At 42.7% G+C, this 27,460-nt stretch overlaps 2 protein-coding genes across 25 annotated transcripts in view; both read right to left on the bottom strand.

Moving 5' to 3' along the window:
- The window catches only part of LOC126456897 (proline-rich protein 2-like), a 739,962-nt gene that overhangs the window by 160,982 nt on the left and 551,520 nt on the right, over positions 1–27,460 (bottom strand). The window lies entirely within an intron of this gene.
- On the bottom strand, positions 18,208–26,637 carry LOC126456907 (proline-rich protein HaeIII subfamily 1-like). The gene is made up of 2 exons (XM_050092828.1): positions 26,517–26,637; positions 18,208–18,687 (listed from the first exon to the last, which is right to left on the bottom strand). The coding sequence occupies exons 1-2, from the start codon at positions 26,553–26,555 to the stop codon at positions 18,352–18,354; spliced, it is 375 nt and encodes a 124-aa protein (XP_049948785.1). The 5' UTR covers positions 26,556–26,637; the 3' UTR covers positions 18,208–18,351.

The raw sequence follows: 27,460 nt of genomic DNA on the forward strand, positions 1-27,460 counted from the left end.
ACACCTGCTGCGCAATCACCCTGCAGCCCAGGTAAACGAAGCCAATGTATGCTACCACAACTGATGGGAAAAATGCATCACTGCTGTCATTAGACTTCCAAACTGTCGTGAAAAAACTAGCACTCGTAATGAATGGGTCATAATGCAACACATGTACTGTGGAAAATCGTTGTCCAAAAGTATTGCAGAGGAGGTAGTAATTGAATGTACGTTCTCGTCGACGTGCACTCACAAACTGCCGCAATTTGAGGGCCTCCTAATTTCGCTCATACCTCATCTCTATCCCTCCTTCCATCAACCTATGGGGTGGGGTGGGGAGGGAGACAGGCGTTTTCAAATTGTCAACTGCTATCGCTGAGTGCCTTGTGGTTTTTCTGCGTCCTACAGCCGTTCCCTCGTGGTGGCTGGCCGCACTCAGCCTTCCAACGTGCACTACGAACGTTGGCGACATCCATTTTGACTTGAGGCTACGGCCCTTGGAAAACAAAAAAGGGAAATTTAGCGGCACCACCCCGCCTCCGCGTCTGTGTTGAGAGGACACACACACTGGACATTCCCCCACATCGCCGTTCATCAATCGAGAGCAACTGTATTTCACGTCGAGCATCTCTTATAATCGAGCATCTATTAAAAAAACGAACAAAATCGTGACAGTAGTAAATGTCCTCTTTTTGCGAAAGTAAGCACAGTCCATATTATTTTCGTTTTATGAGCAAAATCGGCATAGTTTTTACGTTCGACTGCAGGATACAATTCGAACTACACATGTCCACCCTGTTTAAAATTGGGGGAAGAAGAACCTCTAGTACTTTGCTACAAAAACCACAAAACACCACAGAATCTCCTCGTTATTTCGAAACCGTCATCGGAATAAAGAAAAAGCGAGAGTTACACTCCCAAGAAAAAACATCTATGTTAAGCAGTTTCTTTCAGCTTTACAGACAAATTACACAACCTGAGAGCATCTCTCACATTCAAATAAATATCTGTAAATAAACTCACGCATGTGTGAATTACAAACATTTCGGACATGTAACATTAGTGAATACAATCTTTTATGCCATTGGCTGACATGTCGAAAAAAACAATAATTTTTATGTTTGACGACAATATACTGTAATTAAAGAGGTCGTTGCTATTTACTACACTATGGCAAGTCCCGTTTTACCAATGTAAAGTTGTATCACAACGGCGGAGCCTGTCTTGTAATAGAACCTCCTGTAAGACGTAGCGCGTCTGCTCTCTTTTGTGATGCATCGAAACCAATTACTGTATGTATGTTTGCATTTGACAGTTTTGCTCCTGACTCCGCTTTACTGACGTGTCTGTAAAGTTTCGAGTCATACAGCAGATTTCTGTGTTCTAGTTAGTTTGATCGTCACAATCTTCTTCACGCAATCTACTCACACGTTGGGGAAAAAACACTATCATTTATGGATTCTACAACCAGCTGTAATTTAAGTGGTGTGCTTTATAATTAGGGGTTGGGAAGTATGAAATAACACAGGACTTTTGATAGCACCTGTTTTTTAAACACGCAATCCTGACGATAATGATAAAAACAGTCACAATTTCATGACAATAGATACGGCCGATTTCTATTAGTTTTATGAGCAAATGCGGTGTAGTTTTTAGAGAACTATCTGCATTTAAACTTTAATCACTTATAGTACTCTTTACAATAAAACATCCTATAAAGTTTTAGTGTGTCTCTCTCTTCCAATACATAGAAAAAACAAATACCATGTGCGAGCTGACATCGTGCATATTACATAAACATGTATCACTCCATTGGAGCATGTGGCCAATGTTCGAATTTGTTTGCACAGATCTGTGTAAAGTTTCTTCGACTGTACTGGAGTAAGACCATACCCAGAAGACTATCAATTACAAGAGAGGGTTGCTGTCTTGGTACTTCGTAAACAGTTTAATATACTGTTTTTTTTCGGCTGTAGCACATCCAAGCAATATAAGAGTACAGTTTTGTACACCGCCATACACTTTATTTTTCTACCATGACTTCAAGGTCTGTGTCAGGTGCTAAAACCATATTAACATACTTCGACGCTTTGGCTCTCACAGAAAGCTAAACATCGCATGGTGTAAACTATGCAAGTCTCACAACACGCAAGTCGGTAGAATTAAAGCACAGAAGCGATGTTTCTAATTAATAAAAAGTGGAAGACATAGCTACATGTGGAAACTGGAATAGCTTACGACAATGTTGATCGTTTCCAACTGCTAAGCGAAGGTAATGCCTATACAGATGATCTCATCTACCACAGTGATGGGGTAGTGGATGTCTTGGTGTTCCATTTCTAAGAGCATTGTTTCCTCATCTTGCAATCATGTACATAAAAACTGTTCTAATGTCGACCATCACCAAAACGTGCCATTCACAACGCGCATGAGGTAGTAGAAATAAAAAGAGGTGAAAAAAAGAAAAACATGTGGAGGGCATCACAGCGTATAGTAATAGGACGAGACTGCAGCACTGAGGAACTCTTCCAAACAACTGTCTGAAGCTGATGACCCAAACATTTAAACCCATGCTCCACTGTGACAAGTAGCAGATACCTAGTGTTCCCAACAACATACCAGGGACAGACGCGATGGGAATGACACTGTTCATATGGGATGATGTTGTGGAATATAGACCACAGTTGATGGCGAGATCAGTTTTGGCAATTTTAAAAATTATTCCGTAATTTAAGCGCCAACCAGTGACAGCAGAATGCTTCCCAGTTTCTGTACCATCACTAACTCACCGCTCCACTACTTTGCAAGTACCATATACTAGATTGCGAGTGCAGCTACATAAGTGTCCATTACATCCATTCGAACATATACACCAAAGTATACCAGACAGCGTCCTATGCCATTGCAGTTAGGTTATATACATATTTCCAGCGCATAGACAGTAGCGGAAAATTTACGACTACGACTGGCCATATTTCCCTGTGTGGATGGTAGTCACACAGTATTCTCGCTCGTAGGATAAAGTCTGAGACTGACAGATCTCTCCCGCATTGTCCTTGACCAATCCGCCCTGCAGCACCACTGTTACCCCTGTCACTCTTCCAAAAGCACAAGATCTCCCCAGATGTGTGTCGAGGAGGCAAGCGTATCTTATCGGCATATAGTAGACAGGAGAACGTTGCGGTGATAAAACAGACGGTTGTGAAGAAACGTGTGGTTTATACATAATGGAGTTTGAAAAATTTGACATAAATCAATAGTGCTATCAGTTCTGAAGTATTATTGCACTGTACGGAGCCAATTTCAGTAATGTCCCAGCATGACAGAAATAATCATAGAGTATAATCACACACTCCTATGGTTACATGATTCTGCACCTAAAAATGGTATGTTGTTAATGCCATACGGTTTTCGAAGTATTAATCGTGCAGAATGCAACGCTCTTATTACAATAATGCAGAATGTATTTGACTAACATGTGGCATACAACCACATCGCAAGTTTCCAACTTAATCACCATGGTGACAAACTTTAAAATGATAGAACTACTTCTTTCTACACAATTCTGGTGTTATGACATCGTCATCGTATATCCACCGCTCGAGCTGCTTATAAACCAATTACAACGAAGTTCAGAGACTGCTGTTCTGCCTCTTAGGAAGTTAATGGATTTTATACGTCTTTTTAAGAAGGAGACGTACGTACCCACAATCACACTTCCTGCATCAGTCCTGCTTATAATTAGTAGCAGTGTTGGTTTTGACAGATGCAGATATGACTCACAAGGGGACGGCCTCAGACACAGCCAACCGATTCGGCTCAAGTTTGGCAGGTAGCTTGTGTGCAACCTAAAACGAAGGAATCTAAGATATTTTGGGTCAACACCCCCGTGTTTTTGTAAAAATCACCCCTAAAGGTTGTGACGAGCAAGCGACTCAAAATTGGCAGTATCGATACATAATTGTAAATAGAGCATTTTTCATCATCGGGTATGGGGTCCGAAAACGCATACTTTTCCAGAAATCGAGGTACAAATCTTTTACAACTGCTGCTTCTGTAACCACATGGTAAACGCTTCTCATTATAATTATCCGGGCTGTTATGCCGTGGTCGGTTGAGGAATTCTGTGTCAATTCCCAACGTTTCGTCTCCGACTGCGGGAGACATCTTCAAGGGGGTCCGTAGCTCGATGGAAGTTCCAACACACCCACTGGCTCGCTACTGACTGAGCTACGGACCCCCTTAAAGATGTCTCCCGCAGTCGGAGACGAAACGTTGGGAATTGACACAGAATTCATCAACCGACCACGGCATAACAGCCCGGTTAATTATAATGGACATGATATTTCCGGCCGTGAAAGTCTACATTTTAGTATCAAACGCTTTTCGCCTACAGCACCGATAAGGCCCGCACGGTAGCTCAGCGTGTTCGGTCAGAGAGCTGGTTGGCCTCTGTAATAAAAAAAACTGAGTGGAAGGATCAACAAACGAACTTTAACGGATGTCATGTGACGTCCGCAACGACCAAACACAACCATCAACAACGGGAAAAAAAGTGGCGCACTGGCCAAGGTAACTGGCATGGAAAGGGAGAACTCGGGTTCGAATCTCGAAGAAACCTAGCGGATGTTCTTCTTTTCGTTTGTATTTTTCCATATCTCAATTGATAGGGATAGGAGGGTTAATAAGGTAAGTAAATCAATAAGGAATGATAATAACAAGGTAGGCAAATAAATTTCTCAAACCTCTTGGGATAGTAAACAACTAAAATGTTACTCCATGTCACTTTACAATGGCTCTTCCAGTCACTGTTACGTGTCCTCACTTTTCTTCGAACAACTAGATGGATGGTACTTGTCATACAAGCATTCGAAACACATATACTCACGGCACCAAGAACATCTAATAATGCAGTCTTTCGACAGCTACACTGTTCCTTCCGAAGAAGAGTCTGCGGAAAACAAACTTGGTTTACATTTAAAAATATGTCTTTTTCGGGAATTAATTTTGATGCATACCACGCATACGATATCATTGCCTGAAAAATCGGTGCTGAAAGTTGGTTATGAATTACGCTGTGAATAGTTATTGCATCCGTGCGGTTGTGCAATTCGCGCTGGGTTTCCAGAAGCACACTGCAATTCTGAAGCCTAGAAATAGAATTTTTAACCTGGCGATAGAAATAAACATCACACGGCTGGCACACAGGTGTGCAGTTTGGCGGTATTACGTTTGCTGTGCACGTCGGCTGACCCTCGCCATCTATACACATTGTGCCATGTATTGTAGTATTAATTTGTCCACTCCAGAAATCCAATATAAGACAAAACTTGTTATAAGACACGTATGGTTTTAAAACATTCTCAAGAAAAGGAGACGAGGTACTAGCAGAAGTAAAGCTGTGAGGAGGGGGCAATATCGTTCTTGGGTAACTCAGTCGGTAGACCACTTACCCGGAAAGGCAAAGGTCCCGATTTCGAGTCTCGGTCCGGCACACAGTTTTAATCTGCCAGGAAGTTTCATTCTCAAGAAATGTTCTGTAATTCGCATTCGTCAGTTTCCCGGAAAGGAACAGGTAATGTAAACATTTTTGAACGAGTCAGTTAAACGATTGACCTCTTCTATAACCCGAGGACCAAATGTAACATTCGTTTCTTGTAAACACAGGAAAACCTTAGGCAACACTTTTCCAGAGGCTCTGATGGCATATTGCGTCGTGTACGAATGTGTTAGTTTGTTTTTACTACCGACTGCGACAAGGGTTCGATTTTCTCCCTTATGCGATAACGTGCGTCGAATGTTCACCCGATATTCGCATCCTGTTTGATCGGTGTTGATCACGTATTCACGATTAAAACCGGTCAAAAGTGACGCCGTTTGCGTGCTGAAAAGAGCCGCCACTTTCCATATATCGTCTATATTTTGTACCTCCTTATGAGAGACGTATTTAGTGACGTGCCGTTGACGAATTTTATACTCCGATTTGAAATTTCTTGCACAAGATAATGATGCAGCAAACGTAAAATCCTTGTTGGCCGTATACTGAAGCGCTGCACCTGCAGCCCACTACTCAAGTATTCTCGTTGTTACATTCTCGTTACGACAACCAGATTCGACAAATCGGTCGTATGTCGACTTATTTATCGCCTGGTACTTGTCGTATCTTGTCTCTCCTTAACGATATCACTTTCCCACAATTTCAAGTCCTTCTTTACTTCAAGGGGTATAGTGCCGTAGTTCAATCGTTTAGTAACCGGTTCGTAATACTCATCGGGAACAGATGAGGCACATATTCCCAGTGACTTGGAGATTTCCATTTTGCGATTCACTAGTCGGGATATCTTCCACTGAATCACCTTCTGCTTCGTCTTCATGGTATAGTACTTCAGTATCAACAAAAGTCATTTCTTTCGTCAGCTCCAAAAATCGGTCGACAATAGCCGCTCCTGTCAATCTGGAACGCCGAGAAACAGAACTGCCTGCTTCCGGTAGTGCATTAATAATGCATCTGTCTTGCAACACTTTTACAAACCAAAACACAGCGTCGGTAACTTCCCGCTTGGCATTGTCTGTGACAGGCTCCCAACTATATATTACAGCGCTATTCGAAGGGTGTACATCCTCCATTATTCAGATTATGCACCTGAAAGATATGACACAACAAACAATAACTAGTTGCTACGGCATAGACAGACGAGCTAATTACTACAAAGTACTCGTCATATGTTACTTACGGAAGAACACTGTATTCATTCACAAAATGTATTTCATTCGGCGCATTACGCATTAACGGTGGAAAAATCACTACATGTATCCTCGAGGTTCACGGCAGCCTATTGACGGGAAACAACTCTTTCCGATTGACTTCTATAAGGCTACTGCTGGACACCTTCACTCTTACAGGTTCACAACTATGATATGACTAAGCCGCAATCGGGACAACATAACTCTCCCCACGTGCATTCTGTCCCGTGCTTCGCTGTAAACAAGCGTCGCGCGGTTGGCTATCTGTGATCCCTCGTGAGGAATTCGCAGCACTCTTACTCGGAGTTGTTTTCATGTGACAAGGCTTAAAAGTTTAATACTTTACTAACTCACGGCGTTTGGGAAATTAGTTTTCCTACCCTATTATTATCATTCCTTATTGATTTACTTACCTTAGCCGGCCGGGTTACCGAGCGGTTCTAGGTGCTACAATTTGGAACCGCGCGACCACTACGGTCGCAGGTTCGAATCCTGCCTCGGGCATGGATGTGTATGATCTCCTTATGCTAGTCAGGTTTCAGTAGTTCTAACTTCTAGGGGACTGATGACCTCAGAAGTTAAGTCCCATAGTGCTCAGAGCCATTTGAACCATATTGAACAAACGTAAGTCTTTGATTTTCACAAAACCTACATGGACAAATAGTATCATCAATGCAAGTTCATGCCGTTCTCCACGATATGAAAAGGCCTTCTTCGCCTCACTGATTCAATGGTTCAAATGGCTCTGAGCACTATCCGACTTAACTTCTGAGGTCATCAGTCGCCTAGAACTTAGAACTACTTAAACCTAACTAACCTAAGGACATCACACACATCCATGCCCGAGACAGGATTCGATCCTGCGACCGTAGACTGATTCACTGGCCGAGAGCGAAATACGTAAAGAACTCAGCATTATAAAGCGAATTGCTGTAGCTAACGGCTTTTCTGTACATGACGTCACGAGCCCTTACAGTATGCTAAAGAAACGTATCACAAACAGCAGACAGACACACACTCACCCAGAAAAGAGAATCAATAAAGAAAGAACTAAAACCATTTCTATAAAACTTCACGGCGAATTTTCCCTGCAAATAGAAAAAATAGAAAAAACCTGGTCGCTCTTTTAACGTAAGATTTAAGGAACATTCATAGCCACTTAACAAAGCTGTTTTGGGACAGTATTTATCAGAAACTGGTCGTTCTATAGGGAACACTGAGAATAGTATACGTATTCTCCACAGGGAGGAAAAAGGACGTGCTTTTAACTTGTTATAAGAGCTTGATATTTATAAGGCGAAAAACGAAGAGTCAACAAAAGCGCTTAATTGGCAAAGCAATTTCGTACCCAACGTCTGCTTTGCTTCGTTTGACAATGTTCTACTTTAATCACTTTTTTTTTACACCTGTAAATCGAAGTGCCATCGTCGACGACGATCCAGACTTCATGGTGGAAGGTAAGTAGCTGCTTGGGTTCACTTTATTATGAATAAACTTTTCTGGCCAGCTTCTTGGTGCCAGTGTATTGGTCCGTATGATACCGCCAGTTGGTGGAAAGGGTTTGGATTTCATAGTACCAAGGAACGTGGTACCTTATACCGATGCCATGGGAGGGGTACTGATCTGCCTAGAGTTCTTATATGGTACCCCGAGTTACGCAAAATGCCTACTTTGCCGTTCAGGGCCGTCGCCCATTCGCGAACTGCTTCAAGTACCGCTGTGCCACCACGTCTGTTACTGCGGTAACCCACCATATTTCGAAGTTTCAAAGTTTCACTTGGCCGTAGGTGAGTCTCTGACAAGAGGAATATGTCAATTTTGTGATGGCCAATGAAATATTGTGGTTGATGTTTCTTATCGCAAACTGCAGTAGCATTCCATAGACAGATGCGAAGATCCTTTGTATGTGCAGCCATGACGTTAACCTGACATTGATAAAACCTCAGAATGTACACCTGTTAAAAGTAAAGACGGCATTGGGCAACATCACTTCAATGACGGGGTAGCTCGTGCGCCGACGCTCCAGCTAGGGCGTCGTTTCTGCTTGTAGTGACAAGTATCGGCTGCGCAACTCGTCAGATCGTTCCAGTGCCTGAGCAGCACCGTGGTGAAGGATCTCCCTGCGCTAAACTGGTTGAAACCCTTCGTTAGCAACGATGTTCCATAGAGTCACAATCCGTATTTACTGTCCTGGGAGGACCTGTTGCTGTCGCTCCGTGGTTAGAGACAGACGGCGATACTTCCTCAGAACCGAACCATCGTCTGTATCCTCCTGAAGTAGCTGTCTGATACGACGTATTTTTACTAAGGCTTCTTTGCGATGATGTCATTGGTCTTCGTACTTCTCCTTCCGGTGTTTGGCCTCTGTGTCTGGTGCAGACCTGGACTTCAGGCTTCGCTTCGCGGAGTCATACTGTATTTGCGGCACAGTGTCACACAGTGTAGTGTCCGAGGCGATGTCCGTGACGTGAGCTATGTCGTCATCAGATGAGGATCCAAATATACATTCTCCGAAATTTCTTCTTCAAATTAAGGCCGAAGTTTGATACCAGTATACTTCTTATGTCCAGGAATACATTAAAGCCTTCTTTGTTTGTGTTAATCTGCATTAACTATCTTCCTCGTTTCGTCTCTCTTGTTTTATTTTGCTTCCAATGTAGCAGAGTCCCTTAAATTACTATCAATCCACATTCTGTATTCAGTATACTGTTCATTGCCTTCAACAGGTCCTGTAATTCTTCCTTCCTTTCACGCTTAAGTCATCAGCGAATCTTATAATTTTTATATTTTCACTCTGAATTTTGATCCCACTCTTGAACCTTTCTTTTCATTGCTTCTTTGATGTATACTGGGTGGTCCATTGATCGTGATCGGGCCAAATATTTCACGAAATAAGTGTCAAACAAAAAAAAAAAAAAAATACAAAGAACGAAACTCGTCTAGCTTGAAGGGGGAAACCAGATGCCGCTATGGTTGGGCCGCTAGATGGCGCTGCCATAGATCAAACGGATCTCAACTGCTTTTTTAAAATAGGGAACCACACTTTTATTACATATTCGTGTAGTACGTAAAGAAATATAAATGTTTTAGTTGGACCACTTTTTTCGCTTTGTGATGGGTGGCGCTATAATAGTCACAAACGTATAAGTACGTGGTATCACATAACATTCCGCCAGTGCGGATGGTATTTGCTTCGTGATACTTTAACCGTGTTAAAATGGACCGTTTACCAAATGCGCAAAAGGTCGATATCGTGTTGATGTACGGATATTGTGATCAAAATGCCCAACGGGCGTGTGCTATGTATGCTGCTCAGTATCCCGGACGACATCATCCAAGTGTACTGACCTTCGCCGGGTAGTTACGTTATTTAAGGAAACAGGAAGTGTTCAGCCACATGTGAAACATCAACGACGACCTGCAACAAATGATGATGCCCAAGTAGGTGTTTTAGCTGCTGTCGTGGCTAATCCGCACATCAGTAGCAGACAAATTGCGCGAGAATCGGGAATCTCAAAAACGTCGGTGTTGAGAATGCTACATCAACATCAATTGCACCCAGTTCTGCCACTGGGCACAAGAGAAATTACGCGACGATGGCAGATTTTTTGCACGCGTTTTATTTAGGGACGGAACGTCATTCACCAACAGCGGTAACGTAAACCGGCATAATATGCACTATTGGGCAACCGAAAATCCACGATGGCTGCGACACTCGGAACATCAGCGACCTTGGCGGGTTAATGTATGGTGCGATATTATGGGAGAAAGGATAATTCGCCCCCATTTTATCGATGGCAATGTAAATGGTGCAATGTATGCTGATTTCCTACGTAATGTCCACCGATGTTACTACAAGATGTTTCACTGCATGACAGAATGGCGATGTACTTACAACATGATGGATGTCCAGCACACAGCTCACGTGCGGTTGAAGCGGTATTGAATAGCATATTTCATGACAGGTGGATTGGTCGTCGAGGCACCATACCATGACCCGCACGTTCACCTGATCTGACGTCTCCGGATTTCTTTATGTGGGGAAGTTGAAGGATATTTGCTATCGTGATCCACCGACAACGCCTGACAACATGCGTCAGCGCATTGTCAATACATGTGCGAACATTACGGAAGGCCAACTACTGGCTGTTGAGAGGAATGTCGTTACACGTATTGCCAAATGCATTGAGGTTGACGGACATCATTTTGAGTATTTATTGCATTAATGTGGTATTTACAGATAATCACGCTACAGCAGCATGCCTTCTCAGAAATGATAAGTTCACAAAGGTACACGTATCAGATTGGAACAATCGAAATAAAATGTTCAAACGTACCTGCGTTCTGTATTTTAATTTAAAAAACTACCTGTTACCAACTGCTCGTCTAAAATTGCGAGCCATATGTTTGTGACTATTACAGCGCCATATATCACAAAGCGAAAAAAGTGGTCCAACTAAAACATTCATATTTCTTTACGTACTACACGAATATGTAATAGAAAATGGGAGTTCCTATCTAAAAAACGCAGTTGATATCCGTTTGACCTATGACAGCGCTATCTAGCGGGCCAACCATAGCGCCATCAGGCTTCCCCAATCAAGCTAACAAGTTTCGTTCTTTGTAGTTTTTTCGTTAGACGCTTATTTCGTGAGATATTTGGTCCAGTCATGATCAATGGACCACCCTGTAGTTTTAACATTAGGGGCGGAAGACTAGATGTCTTTATTACGACGTACTTAATCGAGCACTGCGTTCTTGCTGTTATAAACTGATTGTTCCGTTTTGATCTTTATGAGGTACTCTAAATACAAACAGCAAGTCTGATATTCCGTACACTCACTTACTGTTCATTATGTGACAGTGCGGAACGCTAGCGAATCCCTCTCGTAAGTCTAGGAACACGACATCAGCCTAGGCGATAGTTACTACTGCTTCTTGGGTCTGGTGGACCGACAGAGCGAGCGTGGTTTCACACCATCATTGACTCCTACACCGGAGATCTTCAGTATACGGCAATGTTTTAATACCTAGCGTCAACACACTTAGTTGCCTTCCGCTTCTTTCCACTCTCTGAGATTGCTTCATTCCTCCAACGACCTACGGAAGAAGTTCCAGTTTTTTACCACAGAACGTCTGTTAGTTCGCAAGAGTGTAGGATGTGCTCCAAGTCACGTCTCCTAAATACCAGGCAACAACTACACTACTGGCCATTAAAATTGCTACACCGCGAAGATGACGTGCTACAGACGCGAAATTTAACCGACAGGAAGAAGATGCTTTGATATGCCAATTATTAGCTTTTCAGAGCATTCACACAAGGTTGGCGCTGGTAGCGACACCTACAACGTGCTGACATGAGGGAAGTTTCCATCCGATTTCTCATACACAAACAGCAGTTGAACGGTGTTGCCTGGTGAAACGTTGTTGTGTTGTCTCGTGTAAGGAGGAGAAATGTGCACCATTACGTTTCCGACTTTGATAAAGATCGGATTGTAGCCTATCGCGATTGCGGTTTATCGTATCGCGACACTGCTGCTCGCGTTGGTCGAGATCCAATGACTGCTGGCAGAATATGGAATCGGTGGGTTCGGGAGGGTAATACGGAACGCCGTGCTGGATCCCAACGGCCTCGTATCACTAGCAGTCGGGATAACAGGCATGTTATCCGCATGGCTGTAACGGATCGTGCAGCCACGTCTCGATCCCTGAGTCAGCAGATGGGGACATTTGCAAGACAACAACCATCTCCACGAACAGTTGGACGACGTTTGCAGGAGGATGGACTATCAGCTCAGATACCAGGGCTGCGGTTACCCGTGACGCTGCATCACAGGCAGGAGCGCCTGCGATGGCTCAACGACGAACCTGGGCGCACGAACTGCAAAACGTTAATTTTTCGGATGAATACAGGTTCTGTTTACAGCATCATGATGGTCGCATCCGTGTTTGGCGACATCGCGGTGAACGCACACTGGAAGCGTGTATTTGTCATCGCCATACTGGCGTATCACCCGGCGTGATGATATGGGGTGTCGGTCACCTCTTGTTCGCACTGACGACACTTTGAACAGTGGACGTTACATTTCAGGTGTGCTATGACCCGTGGCCCTACCCTTCATTCGATCCCTGCGAAACCCTACATTTCAGCAGGATAATGTACGACCGCATGTTGCTGGTCCTGTACGGGCCTTTCTGGATACAGAAAATGTTCGACTACTGCCATGGCCAGCATCTTCTCCAGATTTCTCACCAATTGGAAACATCTATCAATGGTGGCCGAGCAACTGGATCATCACAATACGCCAGTCACTACTCTTGATGTACTGTGGGGTCATGTTGAAACTGCATGGACAGCTGTACCTGTACCTGTACACAAGCTGTGTTTGACTCAATACCCAAGCGTATCAAGGCCGTTATTATGGCCAGAGGTGGTTGTTCTGGGTACTGATTTCGCAGGATTTATGCACCCAAACTGCCTGAAAATGTAATCACAAGTCAGTTCTGGTATAATATACTTGTCCAATGAATACCCGTTTATCATCTGCATTTCTTCTTGGTATAGCAATTTTAATGGCCAGTAGTGTATTTGTACTGCTTCAGGAGGATTTCAAACAAGTTATCAGCGCAGCTATCCATTAACATACCGTTCTCTACTGATAATTTTGGTTGCCTCGAAGGATTTTTTTAGACGTAATTATTGACAGCTGCAACTTCGTGACTAAATTTTTATTCTCCAATGGACTTTGCGATGATCTGGAACTTCCTGCGGATTAAAACTTTGTTCGAGACCGGGATTCGAATCTGGGATGTTAGTGTGTCAAGTGCAGACTCTATACGTACTGAGCTGTCCAAACACGACTTACGACCTGGCCTCACAGCTTTAAGTCCCATAGTACCTCTTCTCTTACCTCTAAAACTTCACAGAAGTTCTCCTGCACACCTTGAGAGACTAGCACTACTGGAGGGAAGAGAACTGCAAAGAAATGGCTTAGCTCCAGCTTAGGGGGTGTGGACCAAACTACACCAGTGTTCGGAATACTTGAACAAAGTATACGCCTGAAAAACCAAAACTCCACAAAAAAAATCTGCAACAGTAGTGAGTACTACAACTTCCAAAGCACCGTGGGAGGATATCGTCGAGACATTGCAGAAACAAACTACAACCGTCATGATAAAGCCTAAAGAAGCATAGGATATAAGGAAATTAAAGGAAACATTCGTAAAAACAGTATGACCCAAAAAGGATTAAATGCTCATTACTAACATAAGACTGACTAAGAATGCATTTATAATGGACTTATTTATTCTGAACAGTGAGAATCTTTTCAGATACAAAAAACTGAAGCAGACAGACAGCTATGAATGAAATGACGCCATTACTAATTTTATATGACGTGGCGTCAGACGTCACAGAAGGCGAACTGTTACATAGTATTTACCACCAGATAATATATCAGAAGAAAAGTTCCAAATGCACTTTAAGTCCAAATTCAACCCGATCACAGAGATAAAAGACTCTCTCATGTGTATTGTTTCACTAAAACAGGTTCTGTGTACTCGATAATAAATTCGTATTGGGTGGTGGTGTGATAGTGGTTTATATTTTACTTACCGTTTCTGAAAGTTTTACTGATTATACAGTGAAGAGCCTAAGAAACTGGTACACCTGCTAATATCGTGCAGGGGCCTGCGAACATCTGGAAGTAGCGCAACACTACGTAGCATGGAATTCAATAATATCTGAAGTAGTGGTAGAGGCAACTGGCATCGTGAATCATGCAGGGCTGTTCATAAATCCGTAAAAGTGCAAGGGAGTGGAGATCTCTTCTGACCATCACGTTGCAAGGCACCCAGATATGCTCAATCATGCTCTTGTCTAGGGAGTTTGGTGGCCAGTGGAAGTGTTTAAACTCAGAAGTGTGTTCCTGGAACCACTCTGTATCAATTCTGGAAGTGTGAGGTGTCGCATTGTTTGGCTGGAATTGCCCAAGTCCGTCGGAATTCAGAATGGACATAAATGGATGCATGTGATCAGACAGGATGCTTACGTACGCGCCATCTGTCAGAGTCGTAGCTAGACGTATCAGGGGTTCCATATCACTCTAACTGCACACGCCCCACACCATTACTGAGCCTCCAGGAGCTTGAATAGTCCCCTGCTGACATGCAGGGTCCATGGATTCACGAGGTTGTCTCCATACCAGTACACGTCCATTCGCTCGATAAAATTTGAAAAGAGAGTCGTTCGACCAGGCAACATGTTTCCAGTCATCAGAGTCCAATGTTGGTGTTGAAGGACCCAGGCGAAGCGTAAAGTTTTGTGTCATAGTCATCGAGGGTACACGAGTGGGCCTTCGGCTCCGAAAGCCCATATCGGCAATGTTTTGTTGAATGGTTCGCACGCTGACACTTGTTAAGGGCCCAGCATTGAACTCTACAGCAGTCTGTGGAAGAGTTGCACTTCTGTCACGCTGAACGATTCTCTTCAGTCGTCGTTCGTCCTGTTCTTGCAGGATCTTTTTCCGGCCGCAGCGATATCGGAGATTTGATGTCTTACTGGATTCCTGATATTCACGGTACACTCGTGAAACGGCCGTACAGGAAAATACGCACTTCATCGCTTTCTCGCAGATATTGTGTCCCATCGCTCACGTGCTGACTATAACACCACATTCAAACTCACTTAAATCTTGATAACCTGCCATTGTAGCAGCAGCAACTAACAACTGCGCTAGACACTCGTTGTCTCATATAGGCATTGCCGACCACAGCGCCGTTTTTTGCCTATTTATGTATCCCTGTATTTGAATACGTATGCCTATAGCAGTTTCTTTGGCTCTTCAGTGTAGTAACCAATGTAGTTGTTACAGGGTGTTTCAAAAATGACCGGTATATTTGAAACGGCAATAAAAACTAAACGAGCAGCGATAGAAATACACCGTTTGTTACAATATGCTTGGGACAACAGTACATTTTCAGGCAGACAAACTTTCGAAATTACAGTAGTTACAATTTTCAACAACAGATGGCGCTGCGGTCTGGGAAACTCTATAGTACGATATTTTCCACATATCCACCATGCGTAGCAATAATATGGCGTAGTCTCTGAATGAAATTACCCGAAACCTTTGACAACGTGTCTGGCGGAATGGCTTCACATGCAGATGAGATGTACTGCTTCAGCTGTTTAATTGTTTCTGGATTCTGGCGGTACACCTGGTCTTTCACGTGTCCCCACAGAAAGAAGTCACAGGGGTTCATGTCTGGCGAATAGGGAGCCCAATCCACGCCGCCTCCTGTATGTTTCGGATAGCCCAAAGCAATCACACGATCATCGAAATATTCATTCAGGAAATTAAAGACGTCGGCCGTGCGATGTGGCCGGGCCCCATCTTGCATAAACCACGAGGTGTTCGCAGTGTCGTCTAAGGCAGTTTGTACCGCCACAAATTCACGAAGAATGTCCAGATAGCGTGATGCAGTAATCGTTTCGGATCTGAAAAATGGGCCAATGATTCCTTTGGAAGAAATGGCGGCCCAGACCAGTACTTTTTGAGGATGCAGGGACGATGGGACTGCAACATGGGGCTTTTCGGTTCCCCATATGCGCCAGTTCTGTTTATTGACGAAGCCGTCCAGGTAAAAATAAGCTTCGTCAGTAAACCAAATGCTGCCCACATGCATATCGCCGTCATCAATCCTGTGCACTATATCGTTAGCGAATGTCTCTCGTGCAGCAATGGTAGCGGCGCTGAGGGGTTGCCGCATTTGAATTTTGTATGGATAGAGGTGTAAACTCTGGCGCCTGAGACGATACGTGGACGTTGGCGTCATTTGGACCGCAGCTGCAACACGGCGAAGGGAAACCCGAGGCCGCTGTTGGATCACCTGCTGCACTAGCTGCGCGTTGCCCTCTGTGGTTGCCGTACGCGGTCGCCCTACCTTTCCAGCACGTTCATCCGTCACGTTCCCAGTCCGTTGAAATTTTTCAAACAGATCCTTTATTGTATCGCTTTTCGGTCCTTTGGTTACATTAAACCTCCGTTGAAAACTTCGTCTTGTTGCAACAACACTGTGTTCTAGGCGGTGGAATTCCAACACCAGAAAAATCCTCTGTCCTAAGGAATAAACCACGTTGTCCACAGCACACTTGCACGTTGTGAACAGCACACGCTTACAGCAGAAAGACGACGTACAGAATGGCGCACCCATAGACTGCGTTGTCTTCTATACCTTTTACATCACTTGCAGCGCCATCTGTTGTTGAAAATTGTAACTACTCTAATTTCGAAAGTTTGTCCGCCTGAAAATGTACTGTTGTCCCAAGCATATTGCAACAAACGGTGTATTTCTATCGCTGCTCGTTTAGTTTTTATTGCCGTTTCAAATATACCGGTCATTTTTGAAACACCCTGTAGCAGCAAGTGCGTTGCCTGTGTCGTATTTTTCACACCCATCACAGTAGCTCCATGACTATTTGTTGGCTCTACTTATATTTATCAGCAACCATACGTTTTACGACGAACGTCGATACTGAAGACTATCGAATGTAAGATAGTATAATCTTTTCCATTACTATGCACCAGTTTATATGTGCTACAGAACTGGAACATGTAGATTTAAAACAAATCGGAGTAGTGCTACACAGCTTACAAAACTTTCTAATTTTATTCGATTAGAAAAATATTGCGTCACAACCAAATGGTCGTAAGTAAATCGAATGCTTTGACCTACCACTAGCAGGCACAGCAATGCTAGTGCTATTAGTTTAGTCTATGAACTGTAATTCTAAGCTGTAACAAAAAGTTTATGAGAGAAATGCATCACGCTGGAAATACATCTCAGTTTCTGTTGTATTATTGAAATGTTGGTACAATAGCAATCAAAATTTTCCTCTTGCTGACTTTTCTCACAAACTTTTAACGTTGTTCGAGATACAGCGGCGGAGAAAATATTAAAAGAAGGGGTTAAAAGTTCTATTGGTGTAGCAAATGCTGTTTAGAAGAGCTACAGGTTGGTATTACATGAGAGTGTGAAAACTTAATTAATTCAGAAGAGATCCAGGCATTCTCTGTCCACAGCGCAGCATAGGTGTAAGAATCTGATACATGAACGTCCAACAACTTGTTACTCAGAAATTCTACGGCTTCTACCTAGGACAATACGAAACGCTAAGGAAGAACACATAGGGGACATAGACTGAATTAGCGTTGTAAGTAGTAATGCAGGAACACATGCACGTCTTTCCTTGCAGGTATTGTGGCTTATATAACGTATTGTAAAGTCATATGATGACATCCGAAAAGAATTAAAATTCCAATCGTTAGTGTTTGCACAGTTTGTCATTAACGACATCTGCTTTTCCTAGCGAGTACTGTGTATCATTTGAAGCTCCTAGTGATGTTTTGTATTTGCGACGTTTCCGCTTTGAATCAATCAGAAAATATTAGCGATGTGGTATTAAAATAAAAGAACCAAACGAAGAGTTTTTCATTTTTAATTTAATGAGACATAAAGTATCAACAGTAACAATAAAAATCCTTATCAATAAATCAAAAAGACTTTAGTGGCCAAGAGGAAGGAAAAGCTGTAGTCATGCTTCAGTGAGACTCTAGTGCTGATTCATTAGAAGATACCAAACCAAATGCGGCCAGGTCTCCCAGAAATTGGCCCTGGTTGTCCAGTAGGTTGAGGTCCTCCGGTAGGTTGTGGCTCACCAGTTGGTTGTGGCCCTCCAGTTGGTTCAGGACCTCCAGTTGGTTGAGGACCTCCAGTAGGTTGACCTGTTGGTTCAGGACCTCCAGTTGGTGGGCCAGGTGGGCCAGTTGGTTCAGGACCTCCAGTAGGTTGACCTGTTGGATCAGGACCTCCGGTTGGTGGGCCTGGTGGTCCAGTTGGTTGTGGCCCCTCAGTTGGTCCAGGAGGGCCAGGTGGAGTTTCCTGGCACCTGCATGCTGTCACCTGCAACAGAATTGTGTGATATATCTCATAGTCTGTAGATAAAATGCTCTGTGAAATATTAACATGTTATGGTTCTTTAGTCCAGTCAATCAGACAATGAGATTCACATTAGACAAAAACATCCTGGTAGATTTAAGATGTGTACCACAGTGGGATTCGATCCCAGAACATTTGCCTTTTGTAGGCAACTGCTAGTCCGACTGAGCTATCCAGACATGTTGTAAAACCCATTCTCACAGCTCACAGTAATTTTAGCATACTGAGCTCTGGCAGAGATTTAAAACAAGTAATTTTATGTTTCATACGCTGCGTTGTATTATTTATCTGTGTTGAATGTCACACAATGTTTTAGTTAGACACGTCTTTTGTGTTATCAGTTGCCAATGGATAACGAAGCCGTTAATGATCCTGAACTTGGTGTTATGGAAAGCGCTGTCTGAGTATATTTTATGTCGCATTTTAATTATGCACTCTACGTTAAATCACTAAACAGTATGAATATGATTTTCAATCGTTTGGGGAATATCGAGAAAAATTTCTTATTACTATAAAGGAATAGGGGAATAAACTGACACTGAAACGAGATTCACTACTATTGGAAACGGACGTTTGATTTGAGCAAACAATATTTCCTGTTATGAGATTCAAATTACCCTTTGCTGTATTTTACGTTCTAAACAAGAATTAAAAATTTCTTACACTTTACTCTGTAAAGATATGAGTGATGCAGTGCATCGACTTTTTACTCCCTAAAAGCCAAATTTTGTATCATAGATCCAAACTTCTATTCGTCAATAGAGCAGAACAGTGATTAAAAAGTAACACAATTGATATACATAACTGTGTGTTTTGCGATTGCCCCACACGGTATAATGTGAATGTATGATCACAGATGATAAGACTCTTTCATGAACTTATATTTTCACCAGTTCTGAACTTATAAGACATCTGCAACTTTTCAACGAGAGAATTGAAATTACTTAACACTGCCTATGAAGTGTAGGTACCTTCCACATGGAAAGGAGTTGTTTATGGTCTAAGACAATGATCACCTTAATATGTATTATAGCTCGTGTTTGCTTTGATGTGCTCGAAGGAACTAGTTAGTTAGCTTGTTTCATGATTCATAGATCATTTCAACAATTTTTTTTATCGAAGTGATGTCAAATGAGTGAGTTTACGAGATATCTATACGAGATTAGTTTTAACATTAATGAACGTTTCAGTCGGCCGCTGTGGCCGAGTGGTTCTAGGCGCTTCAGTCGGGAACCGCGCTGCTGCTACGGTCGCAGGTTCGAATCCTGCCTCGGGCATGGATGTGCGTGATGTCCTTAGGTTAGTTAGGTTTAAGTAGTTCTAAGTCGAGGGGACTGATGGCCTCAGATGTTAAGTCCCATAGTGCTCAGAGCCATCTGACCTATTTTGAATGAACGTTTTATTTTTCAGTCTTACTCTTGCAATAACGCTTAAAATTACTACGTATATATGATGAGTTTCGGCTGATTTATTGTGGGGAGCGTTCTTCGTGGCTGTATACATTATCAAGAGTAAGAATACATTGGAAGATCGGGATTAAAATATTGTTGTTGTTGTTGTGGTCTTCAGTCCTGAGACTGGTTTGATGCAGCTCTCCATGCTACTCTATCCTGTGCAAGCTTTTTCATCTCCCAGTACCTACTGCAACCTACATCCTTCTGAATCTGCTTAGTGTATTCATCTCTCGGTCTCCCTCTACAATTTTTACCCTCCACGCTGCCCTCCAATACTAAATTGGTGATCCCTTGATGCCTCAGAACATGTCCTACCAACCGATCCCTTCTTCTGGTCAAGTTGTGCCACAAACTTCTCTTCTCCCCAATCCTATTCAATACTTCCTCATTAGTTATGTGATCTACCCATCTAATCTTCAGCATTCTTCTGTAGCACCACATTTCGAAAGCTTCTATTCTCTTCTTGTCCAAATTATTTAACGTCCATGTTTCACTTCCGTACATCGCTACACTCCATACGAATACTTTCAGAAATGACTTCCTGACACTTAAATCTATACAGGATGTTAACAAATTTCTCTTCTTCAGAAACGCTTTCCTTGCCATTGCCAGCCTACATTTTATATCCTCTCTACTTCGACCATCATCAGTTATTTTGCTCCCCAAATAGCAAAACTCCTTTACTACTTTAAGTGCCTCATTTCCTAATCTAATTCCCTCAGCATCACCCGACTTAATTAGACTACATTCCATTATCCTTGTTTTGCTTTTGTTGATGTTCATCTTATATCCTCCTTTCAAGACACTGTCCATTCCATTCAACTGCTCTTCCAAGTCCTTTGCTGTCTCCGACAGAATTACAATGTCATCGGCGAACCTCAAAGTTTTTATTTCTTCTCCATGAATTTTAATACCTACTCCGAATTTTTCTTTTGTTTCCTTTATTGCTTGCTCAATATACAGATTGAACAACATCGGGGAGAGGCTACAACCCTGTCTTACTCCCTTCCCAACCACTGCTTCCCTTTGATGTCCCTCGACTCTTATAACTGCCGTCTGGTTTCTGTACAAATTGTAAATAGCCCTTCGCTCTCTGTATTTTACCCCTGCCACCTTCAGAATTTGAAAGAGAGTATTCCAGTCAACATTGTCAAAAGCTTTCTCTAAGTCTACAAATGCTAGCAACGTAGGTTTGCCTTTCCTTAATCTTTCTTCTAAGATAAGTCGTAAGGTCAGTATTGCCTCACGTGTTAAAATATTATGCTGTTGAAAAACTGCGTTCTCAAACTTCCTGACAAAACATTGGACTGGAACGGGTCCCGAACCCTAATCTTTCCTTTTAACCGGAATTCTGAAAATACTGTCCTACTGAAAGAACTGGATGTTTCCTTACGGAAGTTGAAAAATCAGTTCGAGGCCTTAGTGTTAGTAACATCGGGAAGAGGATGATTCTATTGGAGCGATTAAAATGTAACCCGTACAAATTACAACGGGAACAGACTTTAGTCAAATTAATTACTAACTGGCAGACGTTTTATGAGAATTTATGACCACTAGCTAATATAATGTACGATGATCTATTTTACCTTTAGTAGGGATTTTCGATGTATTCGTACTACGCTTTCACCATGCACCGTATGAAATGGCTTATCAATTTAGACATCTCCTATTCATATTTCGATAATCCACTGACGGTGCTTAGGGATGAGCTAAGCTATTAATTGCGCATAACAGGTTCCAACAACGAAGTACCAAGTAGGCGATAGGCTTCAGAACACATAATTTATTTAATAGTTTCCATGGAGGCTATGAAGTGTGCTGAAAATAGTTACAGAATTCAACTACTGTAGCAATAATTTGCAAATGTGTTGTGTTATTCGGTGTAAGCTACAGGGAAAGACGGGTAATATATATATATATATATATATATATATATATATATATATATATATATATATTACAACAACCAAGAAGGAAAAGTAATAAGGGAATACCACGAACAAAGTGTTCTGATTAGATACGTTGTAAGACAGGGATGCAGACTTTCGTCCTTACTGTTCATCCATACAACGAGAAACAGCAATGGAAAAAAGGAAGTTCAGGAGTGTGATCAAATTTCAAGTTGAGAGGATATCAACCATAAGCTGATGATATTGATACCTCAGCGAAAGTGTGAAAGATCTGTTGAACTGGATGAACAGTGTTATGAGTACTCACTGTGGGCTGAGAGTAGACGGAAGAAAAACAAAAGTAGGGAGAAATGGTATTAATTTAACATAGAAATTGAGGACCACTAAAGTGCTACCTTGGGAGCATAGTAACACATTCCTGGAAAAGAGAAGTCTACTAGTGTCAAACATAGGCCTTAATACGAGAAAGAGATTTTTGAGGATGTACGTTTGGAACACAGCATTGTGTGGAAGAGAATCACGCATTGAGGGAAAGCCGGAAAAGAAGAGAATCGAAGTGTCATGGAGGAGAAATAAAAATTTTGAGGTTTGCTGAGATACTGTACTTCTGCCAGAGACGGTAAATGAGTTGGATGAGATGTTGAACAGGACGGATAGTGTGTTAGATAAAGATAAAGGTCAACAAAGGTGCAACCTACTAATTGGATGTAGTCGAATTAAATCAGGCGCTAGTGGCGAATTACGTAAAGAGCCGGTACACTAAAAGTAGTGAACGAGTTTTGTTATTTAGGAAGAACTTTAACTGGAAATGGCAGGAACAGAGAGGATATTAAACGCAGACCAGCAACAGTAAGAAAATTATTTGAGAGAAAGTGGAATTTGTTGACATCTAATACATATCTATGTGTTGGGAACCATTCTTGAAGGTATCTGACTGGAGCGTAGCCTTGTGCGGAAGGGAAACGTGGACGACAAGTAGTTGAGACTAGAAGAGAATAGAAGCTTCTGAAATCTGGTGCTACAGAAGAATGGTGAAGGTTAGATGGATAGATCGAATAACTAATGAGGCGATACTTAATCAAATCTGAGGAAAAGGGATTAAGGCACAACTTAACTGAAAGAAGGCATCAGCTAATAAGATACATTATGAGGCATCGAGAATTTGTCTGACTGATAGTATGGGGAAATAGGAGAGTGTGCGGGTGGGGGGTAGGGAGAGTGTACAAATTATAGAGGGAGACCTAGCCCCGAGTACTGTGAAGAGGTTCAAACGGATGAAATTTGTATCGGTTATTCGGAAACGAAGACGAATTTCAGAGGTTAGACTCTGGACCACAATAAGAACAGGTACGACTAACACTATTATTGTAATAGTTAAAAGTCGCCCATGTCCAAATCGTATTTATGGGAGGACGTGCTGAAAAGTAATGCCTCCGAATTTTTTATGTGAACATTCTTAAAGTTTTTAAATAAAAGAAACGTTATTGACATTCTACCTCTTTATTCTTCATGTACACATCTTTGTTTCTCGGCATAGTCACCCTGGCGACGAACTCATTTCTCCCAGCGGGAGACTAGTTTGTACATACTATCACTACAGAAAGTTTGACGGAGTCACAGCCTCATCTCTGCTTGCACCGTTTCATCACTATCAATGAGAAGTCCTCAAAGGCGTTGTTTAAGTTTTGGAACCAGATGAAAATCGGATGGAGCCAAGTCAGAACTGTATGGAGGCTGATCGATGACAGTGAACAAATTCTCGGAATTCGAAAGTCGATTACAGTAAGCTGTTTCCCACGGTCCGACATAGTTACGTTACACACGGCCGTGTTACACGCTACAATTCGGAGCCCTCTAGCGGCAGACGGCTGCGACCATGTAGACATGAAGAGTAAAGATGTAGAATGTTAATAACGTTTGTTTTATTTTTCAGCACGACTTCGTACATCCACCGAAATCTATGGGCTATGTGTCAAACACGGAGCAAAGTCACACTTGTAGCGTCGTGTGGCTCAGATTTGAAAAGTAGAGTTGTTTGTAGCAGTGTGCAGTACGTCTCGTGTGTCTGCTACTACAATCCACAATAGGTAAAAACGGATTTTTGCTGAAAGTAGTTGACTCTAGTAATTGAGGTGTTTCTTCGAATCAATGTACTGGTAAACAAGGGCTGATTTTACATACGTAAATTTCAAATTTTTACTCAAAGTTTTGGAAAATACACTATTGGCCATTAAAATTGCTACACCACGAAGATGACGTACTACAGACGCGAAATTTAACCGACAAGAAGAAGATGCTGTGATATGCAAATGATTAGCTTTTCAGAGCATTCACACAAGGCTGGCGCCGCTGGTGACACCTACAACGTGATGACATGAGGAAAGTTTCCAACCGATTTCTCATACACAAACAGCAGTTGACCGGCCTTGCCTGGTGAAACGTTGTTATGATGCCTCGTGTAAGGAGGAGAAATGAGTACCATCACGTTTCCGACTTTGATAAAGGTCGGTTGTAGCCTATCGCGATTGCGGTTTATCGTATCGCGACATTGGTGCTCGCGTTGGTCGAGATCCAATGACTGTTAGCAGAATATGGAATCGGTGGGTTCAGGAGGGTAATACGGAACGCCGTGCTGGATCCCAACGGCCTCGTATCACTACCAGTCAAGATGGCAGGCATCTGATACGCATGGCTGTAACGGATCGTGCAGTCACGTCTCGATCCCTGAGTCAACAGATGGGGACGTTTGCAAGACAACAACCATCACCACGAACAGTTCGACGACGTTTGCAGCTGCATGGATTATCAGCTCGGAGACCATGGCTGCGGTTACCCTTGACGCTGCATCACAGGCAGGAGCGCCTGCGATGGTGTACTCAACGACGAACCTGGGTGCACGAATGGCAAAACGTCATTTTTTCGGATGAATGCAGGTTCTGTTTACGGCATCATGATGGTCGCATCCGTGTTTGGCGACATCGTGGTGAACCCACATTGGAAGCGTGTATTCGTCATTGCCATATTGGCGTATCACCCGGCGTGATGGTATGGGGTGCCATTGGTTACGCGTCTCGGTCACCTCTTGTTCGCATTGACGGCACTTTGAACAGTGGACGTTACATTTCAGATGTGTTACGACCCGTGGCTCTACCCTTCATTCGATCCCTACGAAACCCTATATTTCAGTAGGATAATGCACGACCGTAGGTTGCGCGTCCTGTACGGGCCTTTCTGGATACAGGTCGGTCGGAGTAGCCGAGCGGTTCTAGGCGCTACAATCTGGTGCCGCGCGACCGCTACGGTCGCAGGTTCGAATCCTGCCTCGGGCATGGATGTGTGTGATGTCCTTAGGCTAGTTAGGTTTAAGTACTTCTAAGTTCTAGGGGACTGATGACCTCAGCAGTTAAGTCCCATATCGCTGAGAGCTATTTGAACCATTTTTCTGGATATAGAAAATGTTCTACTGCTGCCCTGGCCAGCACATTCTCCAGATCTCTCACCAACTGTAAACGTCTGGTCAATGATGGCCGAGCAACTGGCTCCTCACAATACGCCAGTCACTAATCTTGATGAATTGTGGTATCGTGTTGAAGCTGCATGGGCATCTGTACCTGTACACGGCATCCAAGCTCTGTCTGACTCAATGCCCAGGCGTATCAAGGCCGTTATTACGGCCAGAGTTGGTTGTTCTGGGTACTGATTTCTCAGGATCTATGCACCCAAATTGCGTGAAAATGTAGTCACATGTCAGTGCTAGTATAATATATTTTTATCGAATGAATACCCGTTTATTATCTGCGTTTCTTCTTGGTGTAGCAATTTTAATGGCCAGTAGTATATATTAGTATGAGAGATAAGAATCTTGAAAATAGCCAAGAATTCTGGAAATTAGAAGCTACTTTCAACAGAGGATAGATTTGAGTTGGCTGCTTGAGGGCTAGCCTGCGTGGATAAACCTGTGGCCTGAATAGCATTTTAGCCAGGAAAAGGCGCACAGTGATAGGCAGATCGTACCTGCTGTCAACAAGATATGAGGCAGGGTTCGCGCGTCCATAGGCAGAACCGGAAAATCGTACCTACCTGAGAAAGGCAAGACAGTAAATGAAAAACACTGCGCTAGGAATAAAACCGCACAAGTAAGAGGGTCCTGTTTTTGCAGTCAAACGAGTACTTCCGGTGAAAAGGACCAGTAAGTGTATATTTATCACACTGCGCATGGGACTCTTATCTTGTTCGCATATGATCATTATAAAACTTGATGAGTCCCTACTTATTCGGTACTAAAAATATTAAATCTTGTTTAAAAATAATGAAAATATGTCCTTAGAATTGGCCAACAATTCCTAATCACGATATATACCTAAAGGTGTTATTAAAATATACTATAGCTACAACGCTTACTGGGTACGCTACAGTAAGGACTACTCACCACAAGGCACAGGAGAAGAGCTGCCACTGTCGCCCTCATGGTGCTGAAAGGTGGCTGAGACCAGGGAACGCAGTCCTTTTATATGTCTTAGCACTGCGTGATGTACTCCTGGCGTGACCGTACAACAAAGCTACCGAAAATAGATCTTTATATTACTCATATAATGCAACATCTGGGTGGCTGCAAACCCAGCTATGACGGTTTTAACATTTCTCGTACTCTCTTTGTTACGAAGTGGAAACGTACGCACCTCCGTGGCCCAGGTCGCTAACGCACGGTTTTACGCTTTCGCTCAACCCGCGAGTGAGCCAGTTCGAATCCTGGTTGTGTAAACCTCTTCATCTGCGATCAGCTCTTTCACCCTATTTTGTCAATTACCTGTGAAACGTGCTGTAGTCTGTCTTGTTCTACAAGTTCTACCATCTAATCCTCCAGATAGTATCACGGAAGCCATTTAATGACGTCTTAACATACAGTCCACGTATTTTCCTGTTTCCATCAATTCTACGGAGACCTTCTCGTTCATTATCTGATCAGTCCATACAATTTTCAGCATCCTTGTATAGCAGCACATCTCAGGCGCCTCGATTGTCTTCTTTTCCGGTTTTCCCGCAGTCCTGTATCCCAAGCGCACATTCTCAAATAATTTATTCCTTGTATTAAGACCGATGTTGGATACGAATAGAGTCTTTTGGTGAGGAAAACCATCTACGTCATTGTTATTCTGCTTTTTACGTACTTCTTACTTCGTCCGTCATATTTTATTATGCTTTCTCCATAGTAGAATTTATTCACTTCGTTTACTTCGTTCGCAACAATTTTGAACTTACATTTATCGCTAGTCTCATTTCTGCTGCTACTAATTAATTTCGTATTTTTTCTGTTAAACCTTAATGTATGGCCTGTACTCATTCGACGTACATTCCGTTTAACAGGACCTGTAA

Source organism: Schistocerca serialis, chromosome 2 (genome assembly GCF_023864345.2).
Source record: "Schistocerca serialis cubense isolate TAMUIC-IGC-003099 chromosome 2, iqSchSeri2.2, whole genome shotgun sequence".
In the NCBI taxonomy this organism is placed as follows: domain Eukaryota; kingdom Metazoa; phylum Arthropoda; class Insecta; order Orthoptera; family Acrididae; genus Schistocerca; species Schistocerca serialis.